General features: G+C 39.0%; 1 protein-coding gene across 1 annotated transcript; it reads left to right on the top strand.

The window, feature by feature from the left end:
• The first annotated feature begins 2722 nt into the window (after positions 1-2722).
• LOC149828896 (uncharacterized) lies at positions 2723-17098 on the top strand. The gene is made up of 5 exons (XM_090017166.1): positions 2723-3223; positions 3501-3782; positions 5919-6062; positions 6207-6428; positions 16505-17098. Exons 1-5 carry the CDS (start codon positions 2723-2725, stop codon positions 16844-16846), a joined length of 1491 nt encoding a protein of 496 aa, XP_089873292.1. The 3' UTR covers positions 16847-17098.
• The last annotated feature ends 6189 nt before the right edge of the window (positions 17099-23287 follow it).

Below are 23287 nucleotides of genomic sequence, written 5' to 3'. Positions count from 1 at the left end.
CCCTGCATCATGTATCAAATGCAGGACAGCGCCCGGGCAGGGACCTGTCGGTTCCCACCCGAGTCCGTCCCCCATGCCAAACACCCATTTAAATTCAAGATAATATCAGAGGTTAAATACTTGGGTGTGTGTGTTTTTTGCTCTAAGGCCAAAGTAATGGGGAGATAATTTTTAAGCGAGCAAAAAGGAGGCACTATGAGCAAGGTTGTTAAATGCGATGAGGCGAAGCGAGGCATTGAGCATGTTATGAAGCGAGGCGTAAGCCTCGAGGCGTTGAAATGTAAGCTTCATGATCAGAATAATAAAATATATAATAGTAATAAAATAATGAAAAATTTAAATAAGAACTACTAATTTGCATTTACTTATTTTAGTACAAAATCATAAGAAAATAAAAATAAAGATTCATCACCGATCTCTGCGTCCGCCATTAATTGATCGGGGCCGAACAGGGAGGCGATGTCAGAATCGACCTTGAATGAGACGATGCTTGCAACATTTTTCGAGAACTGCTCGCCGATGAGAAGCCACGTGTCGCGGTACTCAAAGAGGAAGAGGAGGAGAGTGTACCAAATTATGCGTTAGAGGACGACGATCTGTAGTCTGTACCATGAGGCCGCTGGCAGACCCTCACTGGCTACATCTGATCTTGATAGCGGTTTTTCCATGTATATATAAAAAAAGGCCGCTGGCAGACCCATGAGACGGCCGGCAGACCCGCCCTGCCCCCTCATAAGTTTTTTTTTTTAATTAAAACTTATACATGTAAGCCTTGATGCATATAAGTTTTAATTAAAATTTAAAACTTATACATTCGTTGAGGAGGCACCCCGTACATTCCAGTACGCTTCAGGTTGGGATGTCGACGAATAGGATTTTATCTGATATCCGTTCGAATTCAATTCCGTTTAGTTGCATTTGGTAAAGCCCAAACCATATCTGATTGTAATTGGATGCCGATATGGTTTTGATTTTTTATTACCGAATCTGTTTACATGTAAAAGAACTAAATCAGTTATGAGCGTTTCATCATTCAAATCGGTTTGGCCAACCTCCGATTAGTCATATGATATTGGCTACATCGGATCCGAATCCGAACCGTTTATATCCCTCATAAAGATAAAGATCAAGCTTAGAGCCTACAAACAAATCGTTCTATCGTTAAAGGGGAATATGGTTGAGTCATCAACCAACCAACCGAGCAGGCTAAGGATGTGAGGGGGACATTCTGGTAATTTCGTGTACTGCTAAAAAGACGGGAATTGAATTAAAAGCCCATTCGCGGTAAAAACGAAGTGATTAATTACCCCGAAACTGCTTCGACGGCACGCATTTCACCATTTAATTAACCATTAATGGTAAAATAATTAAATGACTCTCGGTTGAAATTCCGAGAAGATTAAGGCTGTGGACGTACTGGAGAAGCAGCGCGTCGGGGTTACGTTCGGCAGGACACGGCCCGGGCCTCGAGAGATTACGGATACATCCATGGGGTTCCGAATTAATTACTCAAATATCCCCCCAAGGTGCACGTGGTTTTTGGTACTTCTTTTATTGATGGGGTTTCCTGTCAGTTTTTTGAAATAAATGGGGGGTTTCGTCATTTAAGAGCATTGATGGGTCAGGGGCGTAACGGTCTGGTTGTTTAGCGGGCAAGGTGGGGGTATCGTGGTGGTATATTTTGAAATGATTGGGGGTATTATGGAGATTGAGATGTTTTTGTGAGTTGAATTTGAATGTTGGGGGAACAAAAGTGACAGAGCTCTCTGTGAAGGGCACTCTTGCCCCGTTTTACTTTTTAAAATGACAATAATGTCCTCAACGGTAGATCCCTTCACCGAATCATCATCGAAGGAAAGACGCGATGATCAAAATATCTCTGCCACTCGTGGCGATGCAAATGGATCGGATACGATCGGACCTCGTCCGAGATCCGGAATTTTATTCTTGTATATGGATACTGAAACATTATTCGGATCTATAATTGAATCGGATTCAAACTTATATAGCCACAATTTTCGGATACATATTCAAAATGCAGATTGATATTTTCCGTTGGATCTACAATCGTGTATGGATCAAACACGATCTACTTGCATTTTTTTCATGTTTAAAACCTTGTTTTCAAAAACTTTTTAAATTGAGTCAAGTATGATCGTTATCTAAAACATGGATATACACTGGTTTTAGTTCATATTGGATCCAGATTCGGACTTGTTAATCAACATTATTGCTGGATTACCAACCGGGGTTGCGCTTGTCAGGAAGGAGCAGTTAGTGCACATCACTTTGTGTGGGACGTTGCAAGTTAAAGGCACTCGCAGACTCTGTCGGAATCGAACCAGGGATGAAAGCGTCATCACTTTCTCCCTAATTCTGCTGCCATTTGGGCTCTTCACTTGTAAAGTTATCATTGAAAATTGGATCCAAAATCAAATTCCTCACTTTTTTGTCTGGATCGGATCTACTGTTTTACGTTTGATCCAAAATTTATTCAACCATGATCCAGCAGCTTAATCGTGAGTCATGATGACTCGCTTTGTTTATTTTTCTAGAGAAACCCGGATAGCCCGAGTTGTGGTAATATTAAAAGTTTATAAGGGTAATTATGGGAAAATATCTCAAAAATAGTCCGATAAAAAACAACTGAAATATTCTTCGTTCACGAAGGATCGTTGCAGAGAGAGAGAGAGAGAGAGAGAGAGAGAGAGAGAGAGAGAGAATGTCGCCGAGGAAGCCGAGATGGCACCATCACCACGGGCACCCACCGCCGCCGAGTCCCAGAATTCTCCATCTACCGCGAAGATGCCGGAAAACCAGGCACCAGAGACAGCTTGCCGTCATCAGGTTCTCCGGAAAGCCGCTCCCTAGAGACGGCAAGTCGGTGGAGGAGGAGGAGGAGGAGGAGGAGGAGGTTCCGCGGGGGAAGCTCGGGATCCTCTTCGATCGGGAGCGCGTCTTCCTCCGCACGGCTCCTCTTGTTCATCTCCTCTCGCGACACGACAACGAAGAGGAGGAAGATGGCCGGAATCGAGGGTGGGACGGAGGAGCGGCGTCTTCATCTTCGTCGGTGGCGGAGGAGGGCTGGCGGTTTCAGGTGGAGATGCTGAGGGCCGAGTGCAATCTCCTCAGGATGGAGAGGGACGTGGCGGAGAAGAAGCTCGCTAGAACGCGTTCGGAGATGGATAGGTCGTTGCTGATCGCTATCGACGCTATCAACTTGGTGAGCCTCTCCCTCTGAAACTTTAGCGAGAGAGAGAGAGAGATTTAAACATTATCATAGAAATTTAGGGTTTGAATTTTGGATGTCGTCCATTTGGATGATCCTCTGTCGCTGGAGGTCTCATTGCCGTTCGATATGGGAGTTTCAATTTTCGTTCTATTTAGTGAATTAGATGATCCTAAATCCGATCTCCCTCTCTTGTAAGTAGTGCTTGGATTTCTTGTTAATCCGGCGATTAGTCCGTGATTTCCGTCAGTTTTCTCTGCTTCTATTTTAGGGCAAGGACGAGATCATGGAGAGCAGCTCAGGGATATTGGCGAAGAGGGCGTTGAGGAAGAAGGTTAGGATTTTGGAGGAGAAGATCGCGGAGTTGCAGAGGAGCGACTGGAGGGGAGAGTTTTGCAATTTCGATCGCCAGGCTGCGTCGCTCCAAGGACGTCTCGATGAGCTCGACGTGGACGGAGACGTGGAGGGAGAAGAAGACGAAGAGCAAGAAAAAGAAGCCATGCGACCGACGACTCTGGTTTCGATCTCGGATCAACGGTTCAGATTCACGGATGTGAGTTCTCTCTCCTTTCTGCTAGGATTTTGTTCTATTTTTCTTCTTCTCTCTCTCCGGTTTATTGAATCAAATCAATTTTTTGGTTAATTTCAGTTTTTTCTGATTTTTGATGCTTCAGAAATTCCTGTTGAGTTCGTTCTGTTTGGAGGTTTTCGGGAAAAAAGTTTCTTAATTTCTCGGTTCTCTTCTCTCTCTCTCTCTCTCTCTCTTACTTTTTTGAAAAGACCGAACTTTTAAAAGCTTCGAAATCATGGTCTTATATAAATGTTAGCTTTTTTATCTGGATTTTTCATAAATTTGTGTTGGGTGCGTTCTTTTACGAAATATAGATTTTTTTATAAATTAATTCTCTTTGATACATTTTTCTTCTTGTTTCTCTTTTTGTCATGGAACTCGTGTGATTCTTCCGATCGTTAATCGAGATGTCCACGTTTTTTCCCTTAAAAATTACTTTATTTGGCCTTTGAATTGAATATGAACATTTTCTTCCTTTGTTTCCTTTTTCTTCTTCGTTAAATAGATGAATTCCTACGCTACATTTTTTCTTTTCGGGAAATGGATGGCTACGGTACAGAAACTTTTCTGTTTCTTTTTTAGCTTTAATTTGAAAATTTTTCTCGTTTGTCTCTTTGCTTGTTCCCTTCACCTTGGTCCTTCCCGTTGTTCGAGCCTCCGTACGGACTCCTTCGAATCTTCGTGCTTGTCCGTTGCCCCCCACCCCCACCCACCAGGGCCACCACCTTCTTTGTTTTCCTATACATGTGGGGCCAGGCTGACCTCCTTCGCCCGCCGTGGCAATGTTGTCAGTATCGGACAAGGATTCAGGTGAATTGGCCGATACGCATATTCAAGTGAATCGTTCTGAATCGGCCAAATAATAAAATATTACGTATCAAGCAGAAGTTACATGTGTTAAAGCCATTAAAATAATTTTTAAAAATAGTTTTAATTATTTTTTATATTTATTAAAAAAACCGATTTGGAAGTGAAGCCTATCAATTTTCTGCGGACCGATGAGGTCTGCCTAACCCCGTCTTGCCTTTCAAAAAAAAAAACATTCACTTTGATTAAGCGCATATTTGGAAGCAAGAAAAACTTTCATGAGAAAAGAAAATTTTTATTATCAAAGTTTTGATATGATATTTTTTATTTTATTTTTTTGGGTAGTATGAGAAAAATAAAATGAAGAATCTTAAAAAAATGAGAGAGAGGAGGAGGGGTGGTGGTTGAGCTTCTCGGTTTTTTGAGAGGTGAGCGGTACGTGCGGTAGATGGTGGTGAAAAATTATCGTGGGGAGTGGTGGTAGAGCTCCTCCTGCACTGTTTTTCAGGAGGTGGGTGGTAGTGAAAAATCATCCTTGGAAGGTGGTGGAGCTTCTTGAGTACGTTTTTTTGAGAGGTGGGTGATGGTAAGTGGTGATAAATGGTGGGGATGATGGTTTTTCTAAAGGTGGGTGATGAAAAGTCATTGTGGGGTAGTGATGGTGGTGAAGTAGCTTCTTTGGCATAATTAGGCAATTGTAGGTGATAGTGGTGGTGGTGAGATGGATGGTAAAAAAATCATCTTAGGGAGGGTGATTTTCTGAAAGGTGGATGGTATTGATAGGTGGTGGTGATGGTGAGATGGTGGTGGTGGTGAGATGGGTGATGGGGAGTAGAAAACATTACTCCACCTCCTTAGTTGAGTAACATTTTTTCACCTTGTATTACATTTTTCAAACTTGCCTTTAGAAAACTCTCTTAGAGAAAAATGTTGGAAACATTCGGTGGATGAATGTATCCCGGCAAGAGAAAATGATGATTTATATCTCCCGTCACTCATCTAACCATCACCCCACCACCACCCACCATCATTACCATCCATCTCACCAGCACCCACCTCTTTAAAAATGAAAAATGCACCGGAGAAGTTCCACCACCACTTCCTCCTCTCTCATTTTTTTAAGATTTTTCATTTTATTCTTTTCATGTCAGCCAAGTGACAATTTTTCACCTTAAAAAAAATTATCATATCAAAACTTGACAGGCAAAGTTTTCTCATAAATGTTTTTCTTTCATCCAAACGTGCCCTTAATTAAGTGCATGTTTTGTATCAACTGAACATGTGTCCCATGACACGCTGACACATGTGTAGGTGGCGTTACTGGAACAGAAGCTGGAAAATCTGTCAATGGGATTGATAGAGAGCAGAAGGGCGGCCTTGCAGACCGAGGCAGAGTTCCGATCCCTTCTCACCTTGTCCACGACACCGATTGCGCGCTGGGTTGGCAAGAATAAGGTTCTTTGAGAATCTCATCCACTTTTTAGACCTTGTGTGTCGTGTTCCATGTTTGGAAAGCCAATTCCATGGAATTGAATTCCTTGTTCCTCTATCTTTTTTATTAACCTGTTGACCCTTCATTTCAACAATGTTGTGTCTCAGGGACGAGAGTGTTACCCTGTGGAGAAGGCGTGCTCGGAAGGGTGCAGAGAAACGATACAGAGGATCGTTGCTCACGTTCACGCAGAGACCGAGCAATGGTCCCAAATGCAGAGGATGCTCCACCAAGTGAAGGAGGAGATGGAGGAGCTGCAGGCATCGAGAGATCTGTGGCAGAGCCGTGCCCTCGACGCTGACAGGGCGCTCCGGTCCCTTCAGATTCAGGTGAGTAGAACGACTGCCATTGTCCCCACCAGACGGATCCCATCATTTGAAATAGGATGGGTTTCATCTTATCCAATTAACGGCTAGACTTGGTCCACATTTTCACTTGGATGTGGACTGATGTTAGCCGTATAAATGGTTCCGCTGGATGGCTAGGATCAAGATATGATGAAATTCATCCTATGTCAAATGATGGGACCCATGTTGCACCTGACCCTGCTTATAAATAATAGGAAAAATTTCAGAAATAAATTCATGGAAATCATGATAACAACATGATGTTGGAAGTACGCGAGGTTTTGAGAATCTTATGATATTTGTAGGTCCCCTTTGTTGCTCAAGGGGATAGGTGCATGTGTTCCCATTCCTAAACCCACACCTGTCGTCTCAAGGGATGGGATAGGATAGGATCGCATGAATGAACAACATCAGGTGAGGTCTGATGACAATCAGCTGGAGCCCGCTTTGACCTGACACACTCATAAAGATGGGCTCTTTGTGGTTCGCTTTGCTAGGGTTGCAAACAGGCCCGATTCAGGAAGTCACTGTCCCGGATTCGAACCGATCCGTTTGCAACCCTAGGTCGAATGCAATGCAATGAAGGACAATGCGTTATGCATTGGATTCTGACATGAGTAGGGCGGTCACTATCCTTTTGTCATAGCACGTGGCCATAACAAGGTCTTCTATAGGCGGGTCTCTGTACGAGCCCTAGATGACATTGACAGTATATTTTAAATTGGTAAAATTTGGAATAAATATATTTTTTAATCTTGAGAAAATCTCCGCCTGTGTAGTTATACACTGCCGGTCCCAAGCCCGGATAAAGGAGGAGGGTTGCGGTAGGCCTGTGACAGCCAGCATAAAAACTTTGTCATATCCTATGAAAATGAACTAATATGAAAATTTTGTTGGGGCGTTCCCTACTGAGCGACGCGCTGTACTCTCTAGGCCCGGAGGCAGTGATAAATGTGCAAAGGTTGCTAGGTCGTCGCCCAGAAGCGACGCGTCACACCGGCGCCCGGGTGTGGTGTCAAATAGGCAAGGGTTCCCTCACTTTGTTGGACGGGTGGGGGTAAAGAAGTTAGTCCAAGACCATAAAATTAGGTTAGTCACTTGGAACATAGGGTCTTTAACTGGTAAGTTGGTAGAGTTAGTAGATGTTATGTGTAGGAGAAAGATTGATATTTTATGTCTTCAAGAGACCAAATGGGTAGGTGAGAAAGCTAAAGTGATAGAACCTTGGGGATATAAGATTTGGTATACAGGAATAAATAGGAATAGGAATGGAGTAGGGATTGTTATGAGTCGTCAGTTTATAGATAATGTAGTTGAGGTCCGTAGGAAGGGTGATAGAATTTTACTTATTAAATTAGTATTAGGTACGGATATTATTAATATTATTAGTGTTTATACACCTCAAGTAGGTTTAGATGATTCCATTAAGCATCAATTTTGGGAAGATTTAGATGGAGTAGTACAAGAGACATCTTATGGAGAAAAGCTTTTCATCGGCGGTGACCTTAATGGACATGTAGGCATTAATAGGGATGGATTTGAGAATATCCATGGAGGCTATGGTATAGGAGAAAGAAATGAAAGTGGAGAAAGGATTTTAGATTTTTGTTTGTCCTATGATATGATCTTAGCAAACACTTGGTTTAGGAAGAGGGAGTCTCACCTAGTAACATTTAAAAGTGGGGTTAATACGAGTCAGATAGATTTTTTCCTACTTAGAAAGAGAGATAGGGGTTGTTGCATCGATTGTAAGGTTATACCAGGAGAAAGTGTAGCTACACAACATAGAGTCTTAATTTTAGATCTTAGAATTAGACAATGCCGCAAAAGGGATAGACATAGGATAAATCCTAGAATTAAGTGGTGGGCACTGAAAGGAGCTAAACAAGGAATGTTTGTAGAGCAGGTAGTTAAGGAAGTTGATTGGTGTCTCGAGGAGGATTCAGAATCAATGTGGAATAAGATAGCGGGTGGTATGAGAAAAGTAGCTAAGGAGGTATTGGGTGAGTCTAAAGGCGGTGCACCACTAGGTAAGGATACATCATGGTGGAACGAGGATGTCAAATTAGCTATTAAGGTTAAAAGAGAGTGTTATAGAAATCTAAGTAAGAGTCGTGATAATGAGAATTTGGAGAAGTATATGATAGCAAAGAAGGAAGCTAAAAAAGTTGTTCGAAACGCGAGGGCTAAGGTATATAAGGAGGTTTATGACAAGTTGGATACCAAAGAAGGCGAGAAGGATATTTATAGGCTTGCAAAGATGAGAGATAGGAAATCGAAGGATTTGGGTATGGTTAGATGTATCAAAGATGAAACGCAAAGGGTTTTAGTCAAAGATGAGGAGATTAAGGAGAGATGGAAAGATTATTTTGATAAGCTATTTAATGATAGTCATGCTCAAGATCTTGGAGACTTCTCCATTCCTTTTCATGAGATAAATCGTGACTTCATGCGCAAGATTCAAAAGAAAGAAATTGCAGAGGCTTTGAAGAAAATGAAATCAAGAAGGGCAGTTGGCCCAGATGGTATACCTATCGAGGCTTGGAAATGCTTGGGAGAGAAAGGTTTAGAATGGTTGACAAATCTTTTTAACTTGATTTGGCGAACAAATAAGATGCCTAATGAGTGGAGGAAGAGTACTTTGGTGCCTTTATATAAGAATAAGGGTGATATACAAGATTGCACAAACTATCGTGGTATAAAACTCATGAGTCATACTATGAAACTTTGGGAGAGGGTGATTGAGTCTAGGTTGAGGAAGGTTGTCATGATATCGGAGAATCAATTTGGTTTTATGCCTGGAAGATCAACTATGGAAGCTATACATCTTCTTAGACAACTTATTGAAAGATATAGAGAGAGGAACAAAGATTTGCATATGGTTTTTATTGATTTAGAGAAAGCATACGATAGAGTACCTAGGGACGTTCTCTGGTGGACAATGATGAAGAAAGGTGTTTCTCTCAAGTACATTAGTATAATTAAAGATATGTATGAAGGAGTAGTAACCAATGTCCGCACTTGTGGAGGGGTGACAACCAATTTCCCGATAACGGTTGGGTTACATCAAGGATCTGCTTTAAGCCCTTTCCTATTTGCAATAGTGATGGATGAGCTTACGAGATCAATTCAAGAAAATGTACCGTGGTGTATGTTGTTTGCTGATGATATTGTTTTGATTGATGAGTCTAGAGCTGGGGTTAATGCTAAGTTAGAATTATGGAGACAGACATTGGAAGCTAGAGGTTTTAAGTTGAGTAAGAGTAAGACTGAATATATGGAATGTCGGTTTAGTAAGCAACGAAGTAGTGATGGGAGTGTAGTGAAGCTTGGTGAGCAAGATATACCGGTGAATGATTATTTCAAATATTTGGGATCCATCATTCAAAAGTATGGAGAAATTGATGGAGATGTAAATCATAGGATAAAGGTTGGGTGGATGAAATGGAAAAGTGCTACTGGAGTGCTGTGCGATCGTAGAATGCCATTGCGGTTGAAGGGAAAGTTTTATAGGTCGACTATTAGACCCGCTTTACTATATGGTACGGAATGTTGGGCTGCCAAGAGACATCATATTCAAAAAATGAGTGTAGCTGAGATGCGGATGCTTAGATGGATGTGTGGAAATACAATAAAAGATAAGATTCGGAACGAAGAGATACGTAAGAAGGTAGGTGTTGCACCCATTGAAAATAAGATGCGAGAGAATCGTTTACGGTGGTTTGGACATATTCGGCGAAGGCCTAATGATGCTCCAGTTAGAAGGTTGGAGAAATGGGAAAATATATTAGTTAAAAGAGGTCGGGGTAGGCCTAGGAAGACTTGGATGGAGATGATAGGAAAGGATATGAATGCTTTGAACCTCACCGAGGACATGGCGTTGGATAGAAATGAGTGGAGGAAAAGGATTCATGTGGAAGACCCAAAATGAATTTCTTTTTTGGTTCATATCGCTGACCCCAATTGTTTTGGGATGAAGGCGTAGTTGTTGTTGTTGTTGTTGTTGTTGAGAAAATCTCAAAGATTTTGAAATAAAAATAAAACTGCAAAGGTAGGTTTACATATTTCTTTCATAAATAAGGAATCAAAAACAAAAAAAAGTAAGGGTCTCAACGTGGTGATTGGTGATTTCTTTTACGGATTTGGGTACTGAGCTGACCTAGCCTGGGCATGATACAGGGATCGAATGAACTAAGAAGCTGGGCATGTCTAACATTTGTGTGGGTTAGTTACATTTATACTGAGCTGGGAACAAATTCTACGGCAGTTTATGGGTCTATCTTTGTCATGGCCGGGTTACAGGGAAAGCTAGGCCATCAGGCTGGGTATAGAAAACCTGACCTGGTCCTGGTTCAGTATCATTTGCTCCATCGGGCAAGTCATTAAATTGGTCGGATGTTGGTTGGAGTTGACTATATCCGGGATTTGAACTGAATGAAACGGTGCCTCTAAGTAGGGTTGTCAACGGGTCGGGTTTAGTTTGGACCCAGGTGGAACCAGACCTGGTCTGCATTTTTGGGAATGGTATCTGGTCAGGATTCGGGTCTAATCAGACTCACCATTGACGGGTTTGGTTCAGACCCAGTGGAACCAGACTTTGACCAGATTTTTGGGTATGGTATTGGGTTTGGATCTGAGTCTAATTGGGTCTACTATAATAGAAACCATACCCAGACCTGATAAGAACTACATGAACCAGACCAGGACCATACGAACAACAACAACAACTATGCCTTCATCCCAAAACAATTGGGGTTGGCGATATGAACCAAAAAAGAAAATCATTCTGGGTCTTCCACATGAATCTTTCTCCTCCAATCATTTCTATCAAATGTCATGTCCTCGGTGAGGTTCAAAGCATTCATATCCTTTCCTATCATCTTCATCCAAGTCTTCTTAGGCCTACTCCGACCTCTTTTAACGAATATATTTTTTCATTTCTCCATCCTTCTAATTGGAGCATCATTAGGCCTTTACCGAATATGTCCAAACCATCTTAAACGATTCTCTCTCATATTATTTTCAATGGATGCAACGCCTACCTTCTTACGCATCTCCTCGTTCCGAATCTTATCTTTTATTGTATTTTCACACATCCATCTAAGCATACGCATCTCAGTTACACTCATTTTTTGAATATGATGTCTCTTGGCAGCCCAACATTCCGTACCATATAGTAAAGCGGGCCTAATTGTCATCCTATAAAACTCTCTTCAACCGCAATGGCATTCTACGATCGCACAACACTCTAGTTGTACTTTTCTATTTCATCCACCCAACCTTTATCCTATGATTTACATCTCCATCAATTTCTTCATACCAGGTAAAATAATATTTTTTATCATTTTTATATTGAAAATTTATGGGTCTTAATTAGAACTCAGGTCGGGCCCAGGTCTGATATAAAATTTCATAAACTATACCTGAGTCCATGCATTAATCGGACATTCAGGTCCAGACCAGGGTCTTAATCAGGTCATCTTATTTGTCACCATGCACGGACCCTATAGGGTTTGGTTTGGGTCAAGTTCAGGTAAAACTGACCCATTGACCCCCTACTTACCATAAGAGAAACCATACCTGGACCCAATAAGAACTACATGAATCAGACCCGGGCCATACCTAGTAAAATAACATTTTTTTATTATTATTTACATTGAAAATTTGTGGGTCCTAATCGAAACTCCGTTCGGGCTCAGGTCTGGCATAAAATTTCACAAACTATACCAGACTCAATATATTAATCAGACCTGCAATCTTCTTATTTATCATGGACCCTATAGGGTTTGGTATGGGTTGGGTCTAAGTAAACCTGACCCATTGACACCCCTACATCTAAGAGACGATGATCAGGATTGAGAAGATGGGGTGGATCCTTGGTAGGGTTTCACTAGAGCCGAGTGGAGCCTGAGCCCAAGCTGTTTGAGCTTAGCTTTATATATATATATATATATATATATATATATATATATATATATAGATTGCCCAACTAAAAGAAGGTCTAAAATCTACAACCAATGACTATCTCCCCCTTCTCCAATGCTTTGAGCATCTCATTGATATATATTTGTTTTTTATAATTTGTTTAGTAAAAAATATGCTTTACACAAAAACTTTTTCACATATAGGCATATTTTTGGAAACGTTAAAACTCGACGGGTCACAATGCATTTAAAACTTTTTAATAAAAAGTATTATGGGCCGTTAATTTTTAGTGCTTTTAAAAACAGATCTAAACATAATCCAAAACATGTCACTTACTAAATGAGTGATAAAAATCTAATATGTAAAGTATGATAGATGAAAAGCTTGACAGTTAGAAAAGGAACACCTTCCATTATCATTGGTTGTAGATTTTAGACATTTGTCTTTATATATATATATATATATATATATATATATATATATATATAATAGTAATGATACGGTACCTACTCCCATGAAATGGAACTTTTTTTTTTGTTGATTAAACCCTATACACATAATCTGAAAGCATTGTTTAAAAGAAATCATGTGATTATAGCATAAATATATGTTTTTCAAGAACTTTAAAAATCAATTGCTTGCAATGTATCAAAATTTCATGACTTAAAAAAAACTATTTGTATAAAAAACACGATCCAAAGCATGATTCCTATCAAATAAACTATGTCGAGTCCATCCATAAGGTTTATTTGAGAAGATACAACCTACAACCATGATTTCTAGCCCGTCGTGTATATATATATATATATATATATATATATATATATATATATATATATATATATATATATATATATATATAAGAAAATGAAAGCCTACTCAATAGAAAACCTCTCAAACATACCCAATAAGAAATTCTTATCAAAATTTTCATGTTTTTTTTTGAAATTTTGACCTTACATATGTGTTAACATTATTGATTTACTAGAAATAGACACTTGGATCATGCATTTTTGATGAAAAAATAATAATTGGAGCCTTAAAAAATTATGAAATTGTAGGCCATTGATTTTTGAAACCTTATAAAAACATATCCATGCATCAAAATGAAATGCTCCAAAAACTGATTTCTATAAAAACAAACTCATAGATTACATCAGTAAGGTCAGAATTTTGAAAAACCACAAAAAATCCGATAAATGTTTCTTATTGGGTAGGTTTGGGAGGTTTTTTATTGGGTAGGTTTTCATTCCCCTATATATATCCATAAAAGAGGTAGACAAGGGTTTGAATTTGTGACCTTTTTTTTTCTTTAAAGCCAAGATCAACCGCAAGTCCACAGGCACTATTTTCCATTTAAACATTGAATGTATATATATATAGTTATTGGTAGCCGCTCACACGTTAGGTACAAAATGAACGTGCTAGATGAGTTTTTCAGCCTTATTTCATTTTATTTTTAAATTCTGAAGGTACAAATATGATCTATGTACTTGATTTTATAGGGATCAACTCTTGAAGCATTCTATTCCGACACTAGTGGGTTTTTATAAGGTTCAAAAAATCATCGGTCCAAAATCTTTGTAATTTTTTTAGGCTCCAAATATCATTTTTTCATTGAAAACACATGATCCAGGTGTGGATTCCTCTTAAATCAACCATGCCCAATACATTTAAGGCGTCAGAACTGCAAAAAAGAATGGCAGAAAAATCCATTTAGCACCTATCATTTCATACCTAATGTGTGAGCAGCTACCAATTTCTCTCTCTCTCTCTCTCTCTCTCTCTCTCTCTTTATCCACAATAAGAGGATTCAACATTCATTCATCTTGGCCTCTGAAGTCATTCACTCCTTACATCTTAGTGGTCAGGCCTATTTTTCTCTTAAATTAGATTTTCATAAAGCCTTTGATTCTGTGCATTGACCCTTCTTATTTCAAATGTTATCCAATTTTGGCATTGGTCGTCGTTTTTCTGGGTGGGTGAGAGAATTGGTCTCTAATGCTCAGGCCATGATTAAGATTAACGGCACTAGAGGTGGTCAGATCAAATTGGGGCGTGGACTAAGGCAAGGCTGCCCTCTATCACCTTTGTTGTTCAATGTCATTGCTGAGGGTCTCGTGGTGTTGCTCAAGCGTGCTGCGGAGAAGCGCCTGATAGATCCTCTAGATCTTTCAGACCATATTCTTATTTATGCTGATGATATGATTATTTTTGGGCGAGCAAACGTGCAACAAATGCTTAGATTCAAGCTTATTCTCTAGTTCTTTCTTTCTCTTTCTGGGCTTTCCCTAAATGATAGCAAATGCTCTATTACTATGTTCAATGTTCAGTATCCTATGCTTGCAGCAGGTCAACGGATTTTCAATTGTGCAATCTCTGAGTTGCCGATGACGTATTTGGGCCTGCCGTTACAAGTGAAGCGCCTCTCTTCCGCTGCTTGGACTCCAACTATTCAAAAAGTGAAAAACAAGCTTTTTTCGTGGCAGGCGTCTTATCTCTCCATTGCTGGCCGTCTGACTTTAATCAGACATGTTCTTTCTTCTATCCCTAAATTCTTCATGTCAATGTTCGTGATGCCTGTGGGCGTGGAGAAGCAGATTTGTCATTTAATGACGGATTTTCTTTGGTCTGGGTGTCAACTTAAGAGTAAGCGCCATTTGGTTGGTTGGCGAACGGTGGTGTTACCTAAGCATATGGCTGACTTAGGTGTTTTTGCCCCAAGACAGAGGAGTATTGCTCTTGTGGCCAAGCAATGTTGGATGGCCCATCAACCAGGTTCTCTTTGTGCTCGTTTGCTTCATGCTAAATATGGTGCTCCTGATTTATCTAATTTTCGTCATGGAACCCGGGGGCTGACGATCTTGCACTTGCGAAGCATGTGGCTGAGAGCCTTATCGTCCTTCAGAGATCAAATTGGGGATGCAGGTAATTATGATTAGTGGTTGCATTGGGCTATTGCACCAAATGGTGAGTTCCACACCCACAAAGTGTATAGATCGTTGCTCCCCACAGGGGCAGATTGGTTCCCTGAGTGTGCGTTATGGGGTAAGGGCCCTACCCCAAGATCTCGGGTCTTAGCTTGGTTAATTTTGCATGATAGGGTTCAGACTCACAGTTATTTAAAGAAGTTGGCCTTTCAGTTTCCAAGTTGGTGTGTGCTGTGTCAAGCTGCTGAAGAAACTACTTTTCATTTATTCTGGTCCTGCCCAATCTTCGTGGCCCTATTTAATAGCACGTGGAGATCTCCGAACATAATTGTCAAAGATGAGTCTTTTGCGCTTGATCTGCTCCTAGGCACTATTGAAATTAGACGTTGCAAGCGGTGGAGACTGATCTGGAAGACATGGTTGCTTACTACTTGGTGGTTTGTTTGGATGGCACGCAATGATGCTACTTTCCGTCAAATTCCGGTTATCCTTAACAATCTTGTCCATAAAATCTTGGTTGATGTATACGCGATTCTACGTATGCATCTTAGAGACCTCTCCTTCCGTCTGAACAACGTTCACTCATCGGTGGTTCCTTCTTATCCAGAGGATCCTGGTTGAGCTTGGCTTTGTTGTTTGTTGCTAGCAGGCTGTAGTTTCTTTTTCTTTTGCTTTTGTTTTTCTATATTTTAGTTTTGTTTTTCTATTTTGTTCGGTTCATGGGTTCAACATTTTGTTGATCTTCATGAGTGATAACGTTGATCCTCTTTCGGCTCTCTATCTATCTATCTATCTATCTATCTCTCTCTCTCTATATATATATATATATAAAGCCATTGAAGAGGTAATCAGGGTCTGAATTTGTGACCTTGTTTTTAACATTGAATGCTTATATAAGAGTGATTGGTAGGCGTGCACCGATCAAAGTATGCACTAATTTGCAGGCGGGTCAAAAACCCTTTTCCTGGCTAATTTAACCTCATGGATGTGTTTAGCATGGTTTGTTTGTTAGAAAGCACACCTTGGATCATGTTTTTTGAGGTAAAAACATACTTTTGTTTGTCTACAACCCAGCTTCTTGGTTGTTGAATTGGATCAGATTGTGGAAAAAATGGGTTGATTCAGCCCAGACCGGGTCAAACCCAACTTACATTGCTCCATCCAGAGTACAGGCCCTTAGCTTTTTGATAATGGCGTTTGCAGGCTGAAGAGTGGAGGCAGAGGGCTCTCCATGTTGAGAGCAATGCAGCAGAAATGCAGAAACAGATTCTCAACCTCCGGTCAGATCTCGAGGGAGCACAACCAGAGCCATCCACACCGAAAACTGCAGATTTTTCATTGAAGCCCACAGCTCCAGACTTGCAGAGGGACAAGGAGAATGCTGCAATGGAGAAGCGGGTGCTGGTCTGTCGCGTTAAGGAGACCCCCAAGCAGAGAAGTAGCAGGCAGGGACCTAGCCATGAAAGCAGAGTAAAGGTGGTAAAGGAGGGGCGCCCACTGCGACCTCCTTTGCTTGAGGTTGGCAATGAGAGGAGCTCAAGGTGACGAAAGCCGCATGATGGAGTGGTGTTGGAGATGATGGCCTTAGAGGCTGAGTGTTGGTATGCAATATATGTGAAGTGTCTTGAGCAACATGGGGTAGTATGGTAGGAGAGTTTGTTGTCTAATGTCTAATCTCCTTTTGATTTTCATGAGCAAGATGCATGTCTTTTTAACTAACACAGAATAATCATAGTGGCACGTGAACCATTGAAAAGGAAATAAAAGTGGGAATTGGATGCCTGCATTTTGGAAACATATTTGGAATGCAATTTTGTTATGGTCTCTTTGTTTCTCAAAGGAGAAACTTCAGGTTGAATGGTTGGAGTGTGAATATGTGACCTACTGTCAGCATGGATGATAGTAATGTAAATAGTTTGGATTCGGATTGGATGTGGCTGAATACCACAACCCACTAATCAAATGCTTGTTAAACGGATTGAAATTCAGATTGGGATTTGGATGGTATAAAGCTCATAGCAAATCTGTTTTTTTACATGTAAATGGATTTGGCTATTAGTTAAATCTGGATAGTCGTTGGATTTGGTAACAAAATCATATTTGCATCAGCGTATGTATAATCCGGATATAGTTTCGGCTTATCAAATTATACTAAATGAAGTCGGAATCGGTCAGATATGCTAAAAAATCCAATCCATTGACATCCCCATATGATAGGGCGAGGCAAGGGATACAACTCCATGCACATAACTTAGTGATTACTGTTCTGCTTATAAGCAAATTCCCCCTGTTTATGAATATGCCATTCTTGGTTTCAACTATAGTCGTAACAAAACTATTACATCTCTCATATATGAGATACGAGAAACCAAACACACCCTTCACTTCCACTAAGTTGATGCATATTAAGTTATATTTGCCTGCTTTTTGGAAAGTTAAGATGAGATACTTTGGTGTTTAAATATGTAAAACTGGAAATTATTGTATTGTATGACAAAAATAATGCCTTTCTTGAAATTCTCTATAATTTTGAAATCTTCCCGATGTTCAAATTCGCCAATTTTTTTGATGTAAAAGGACATTTTTATTCTTCACACAAGTGAATTTTCTCTAAATATATGATCTTTTCAAATATCCAAATATATAAATTTTCTCTCAAATATGTAAATTTTTTCTTAAATATGTGAATTTTCTTTTATATTTAAAAAAAATGCTCATTTATTTTGAGGACATTCACAACCATGAGTTGGGAAGGTCACCAAAATGTGCATTTTTTTAACTAAATACTCCTACATTTGCTGACCTTTGCACAAAAATGTTCTCACACATTTGTGAATTGCCTCTTGCTTGAGCCCCTTATGTGAGAAGTTCACACATTTTGGAGGCATTTGCAACTCATACTCGTGAATGTCGTACTTGTTTGCAAATGTTAGACAATTTGCTTTTAAGAGTAAAAGAAACCTTTAGTGACATTTCAAAAAGGTTGCTAAAGGATTTAACATTTGGGAGATCTATCTCTATCCAATATCAAAGGTTACGGGGTGATACAAAAAAGTAATAAGAGAGGCCGAAGGAAGACAGCCAATAAATGAGCCTTGTACTTTCAAAAGTGCCGTTAAAAGCCTTTATATATATATATATATATATATATATATATATATATATATATATATATATATATATATATATATATATATATATAGAGAGAGAGAGAGAGAGAGAGAGAGAGAGAGAGAGAGAGAGAGAGTAATGGGTCTGTGCTAAATAGGTCTTTCAGGTTTTTTTTATTTTATTTTAAAATTTTGATCGTACTGTGATCTATGTATTTGATTTTAGAGGGATCAGCTCTTGTAGAGTTTGATTCCAACACATGGGTGGAATTTTATAAAGTTGGAAAAATCAACGTTTCAAAATCTTTATAAATTTTTGAGGCTCCAAACATCATTTTTTTTCATCAAAAACACATGACCAAGGTGTGGATTCTTAATAAACCGACCATGCCCCAACACATTTATGGGTCCGGAACGGCATAAAAAGCACTAGAGAAGCCCAAAAAAACTCATTTAGCATGCAGTTTAGCACCAAATGGGTTTAGCACCGACCCATTTTAATATATATATATATATATATATATATATATATATATATATATATATATATATATATATATATATATATATACCACTTCTGCTAACGACTTGAAAACTTGCCCAAAAGGGGGGTTTCACTCATATGGCAGGGCCAACTTGTGAGTGTCAACAAATTGATGGACGTCACGATTTCAAAATCCTATGGGGTATCCCTTGACACAAGGTCATAGCTGTGTGTACTACCCGGTTGAGAGGAGGGACCTCAATGGCTCTACTTGCCTAATCAGTAGCACATTTATTATGATGGATAAATTTTTGTAATAAGGACAAAAAATATCCCCAAAAGGAAACACCTTGTGTGCTAGGGGCGACCATGTTTTGTCACTTGACATGGGAATGACCATGGATTGAAACCCACGAGAGACGCCTCTTGCAGCAAGATAGAAATTGGGAGTACTGCCAGGTGGGCCTCAAAGGTTTTGCCAACTGGAGGCCCACCAATGTGCAATGGTGATGAGAGGGTTTTCCCTTATATTATTCAAAAAGCAATAAAAAATCAATTGGATGCACACTTTGTTGCATAAGCCCTAGGAAATAGATTTGCAGATTCATATCTTCTTCCGGGGGCTATATTGGCATGCAGTTTGATAGCAAGATTGGACATTAGGAATCTTTGTGTTGATATTTCAGTTTGTTAGTATGTAATAATGCATAAAGCTAGGCTGTGTAATACACTACTTTTTATTGAGACATTAGCAACTAGAAAATACAGTCATTTTTTACACACACACATATATAGATAGATAGATAGATAGATAGATGCTGGCGGGAAATAATTCACATATTTAAAATAAAATTCATATATTTTCATATTTAAAAGAAAATTCACATATTGAAAAATTCATATATGTAAAAGAAAATTCACATATTTGAATAATTCAAAAAAAGTTTGCATATCGGGTGAAAATACATTTGTGCAAAAACAAGTGTCATTTATTGCATACACTATGGTTATTTTCTGATATCAAAATGCCTACTAAGATCCAAGAATCGAATTGAACTTGGACTGAAGTCCCCAAGTTCCACTCAAGAGGACCCACCCAAACACGGTCAAGAGGTTCTCATTCAAGTATGAGTTAATCTAGTTTGTCCATATTGGATCTAGAATGACCCAATCTTAATATACATCTAGCCATGGTCGTCCATGCTATAGTTAATTTTTATAGGCAAGCTTGGGAATAACCCAGCCCCAAGGGGTTTGGTTAGAGTTTCATTCTCATGAGTGTTAAAGCCCTTACATTAATAAGGGCAAGGGTAGGGATGGCAGTCGACCGGGGCGGGGATAGGGGACAAGGTCTCCAACCCTACTCTGTCTCAAAATTCTGCCCTTCATCCCTGCACGGGTTTTGATTTAAACCTCCATCCCCGCCTCCATCCTTGTTTCATGTCTTTCATCCCCCATCCAAATGGGGTGAGGCGGGACATGAATCTGATTCTCCTCGGTCCATTGCCATCCCTAAACAATGAGGTTGAACTGTCCAATGATCAACCACACCGACCAAAAAAAGGAGAGAAAGGTTTACTAACAGGTGTCGTGATGGGGCAGAGCGGAGGAAAGCGTAACTCCATCTCTGCACGAGTTTTGATTTTAACCTCCACCCCTGTTTCATGTCCTCCATCTCCAGTCCAAACAAGGCAAGGCGGCGTCCCCCCCCCCCCCCCCCCCCCCCTGATCCAGTCCACTGCCATCCCTAGGCAAAGGATAAACTCGAGAAATCAAGTGAAGAAAGCATGTATCTTGCCATTAGCGATGTCAAGTGTCAGACTGTTGTTCAACTTCTACTTATTCAGGTATGCTCCTCCCACCCCCGCAATGTTTCACTTGTTATTTCTATTTGGATATTTGAGCATCATATTCATCGGGTTTATATTGGTATTAATTTGATGTCTATGTTACCTATCTTGTAGAGAGGTTTTGTTTCTCTCTCTCTTCTTTCATTGTTGATTTTTCAAGTGTTATGAAAGATCTCATTTGTCAGGCTCTTAACAAATATATTGTATACAATGACAAACCATCTCTATTGATTTTGATATCTATGAACCTTGTCTACATTTGATTACCCCAAGAAAACACTACGAGAAAAGAATCATTAAGAAAATAAAAGAAAAAAAGTGACAAAAATCTTTTCAGTATGCATTTTCAAATTAATTTTTTTTATTTTTTTTTTAAAAATTTTGCGATGGATATGTATCCGTCGCTAAAATTCAGCAAAAAATCATGCACAAAATAGCGACACAATTTAGCGATGGATATTATCCATCGGTAAATTTTAACGATGGATTAGCGACAGATTTATATCTGTCGCAAATCAAAATCAGACGTTATTTAGCAATGAATTATGGCATTCACTAATCCCTCACAATTTAGCGACGAATCTTTTCTGTTGCTAATTAGCGACTAGAAATTTATGACGTACGTTATCCGTCACTAACAATTTTAGCGATGGATTAGCGATGGATAACGTCTATCACTAATCCATAGAATTCTTGTAGTGTGCTATCCCTATGAATGAGCACAAGGACTATGCACAAGCTGGGTTGAAGTTGAGCTCAACTTGTTTAAGTTGTATCATGAGATGCTTGGCTCAAGCTATAAGGATGTCAACATATTGGATTTGAGTTGAATATTAAAAAAAAATGGAATCAATTAACCAGATTGAGCAGAGTAAACAACATTCAGTTATCCCATTAGCTAGTTAGACAGATGCAGTATTATATTGCCTTTTTTCTCATTTGCTTCTGGATCCAAACACGATTAAGTAATATCCAATGAAGTCATATTAAGTAAACACCCAAATTTAATCCGGATTCGACCTGTTTACACCCCTATCGAATCAGCTTCGTTGAGTCTGAGCCAAGTATGAATCATGATTTACGGGTCGTAGACTAAATAGAGAACACTAGCAATCCTCATAGGTGACATCCGTGATCGGGCCCACATGATCCTCTCCTAGTAAATGGACCTTAATTTCTAAAATGGATCCTTTGGGACCCGCTTAGCTGTACAATGACATGGCTACTTCTATGTCTGACGAGTACAATAACCAGAATTTACAAGGGAACCATGAAGAGAGAAATGAACCTCCCATTGGGAAACATTAGAAAGATGCCACGAATTCTAAAACAATTATGAAATTACCCTAGGTTTATCTGCTCGGTATTTCACAAGACTGAATTGCCCTTTCAATTCAATTACTAAATAGAGATGTCAATGTAAGTATGGATCTAGATGAGGATCCAGATGCCATACCCTTTAATTGGTCTTGGGTCTGAGACCCACTAGACCGAAAGATTTGGTTGCCCAAATGGTGAAACCATGGAAGCATAGTGACAAATATCGTGAGATTTATGAAAATCTTGCGATAATATCGCGAGAAATTGCCTAAAAGTTTAAAATGGCAATTTCTCGCAAGATTTTCAAAATATCATGAGATTTATGAAAAAACATAAATACTCTGATTTAAATGCGATATTTATGTTTTAAACAACTTTTTATCATGAAAAAACCATGTTTTTTATTTTTAAATAATTTTTATTAATATTTTCTTATAAAAATACTTTTGATATTTTTAATTAAATTTTTTATTGCCTAGATTTTGCCAAAAAATGCGAGATTTATGATTTTTTTTCAATTTCTTGCGAGTTTTTAAAAAACAAGATTTTCAATTAGAGGCAAAAACTGGAAAGTGAAGTCAGACCAACATTGTTAAAAATTTAAATTGTTGTTAAGTAATGCAACTTGCATACACTCATTCTGCACACTCTTCTCATTTTAAGGCAAAAAAAATAATTTATTCTCAGTATTCACTTTCAAAAAAATTAGCAAGGGACAATTTCTTTTTCTTTTGAAAAACATAGAGCATCATTTTTATACTTAGGTCATCATGCATATTGTATTTCATAAGTCCCACCATAGCACTTAGCATTATATCATGCATCAGTATCAATTATAAATGTCATGTCTGTTTTGTATTTCGTTTGTCATGAAGTTCTTCAATATCATGATTTGATTGTCTCATCAATAACATTTATATTGTCCCATTTGACCCACATAGGTTTATAAGTTGATCCTATAACAAGGTTTTTTTTGACAATTTTTTTATAATCTTTATCAATTTTATTTAAATTGGGTTTTTTCACAATGCACAAATCATTGTCATAGTTTTTGCAAAAAATGTCATTTTGAGTCAATCTTTTAAAAATGTTCTTTTATCTTATTGCATTTTGTTCCGCTTGTTTCATCTTGAGACCAATGGTTGGTTGTCAGCAAGACCTCTCACCTTAAATGACTACTCATTATGCTAGAGAGACCCTAACATGAAACAAGGTTTTTGCT

The sequence above is a fragment of the Nuphar pumila genome, chromosome 9, assembly GCF_984573655.1.
Source record: "Nuphar pumila chromosome 9, dmNupPumi1.hap1.1, whole genome shotgun sequence".
Taxonomy (NCBI): domain Eukaryota; kingdom Viridiplantae; phylum Streptophyta; class Magnoliopsida; order Nymphaeales; family Nymphaeaceae; genus Nuphar; species Nuphar pumila.
This window is presented reverse-complemented; position numbering and strand designations above follow the sequence as displayed.

What these genes read in the sequence shown, in the direction of transcription:
- LOC149828896 (XM_090017166.1), top strand. Translation starts at nt 2,723, where the DNA reads ATGTCGCCGAGGAAGCCGAGATGGCACCATCACCACGGGCACCCACCG. An exon ending in CTATCGACGCTATCAACTTG is followed by an intron (nt 3,224 to 3,500) that starts GTGAGCCTCTCC and finishes CTTCTATTTTAG; the next exon opens with GGCAAGGACGAGATCATGGA. An exon ending in TCCGGTCCCTTCAGATTCAG is followed by an intron (nt 6,429 to 16,504) that starts GTGAGTAGAACG and finishes TGGCGTTTGCAG; the next exon opens with GCTGAAGAGTGGAGGCAGAG.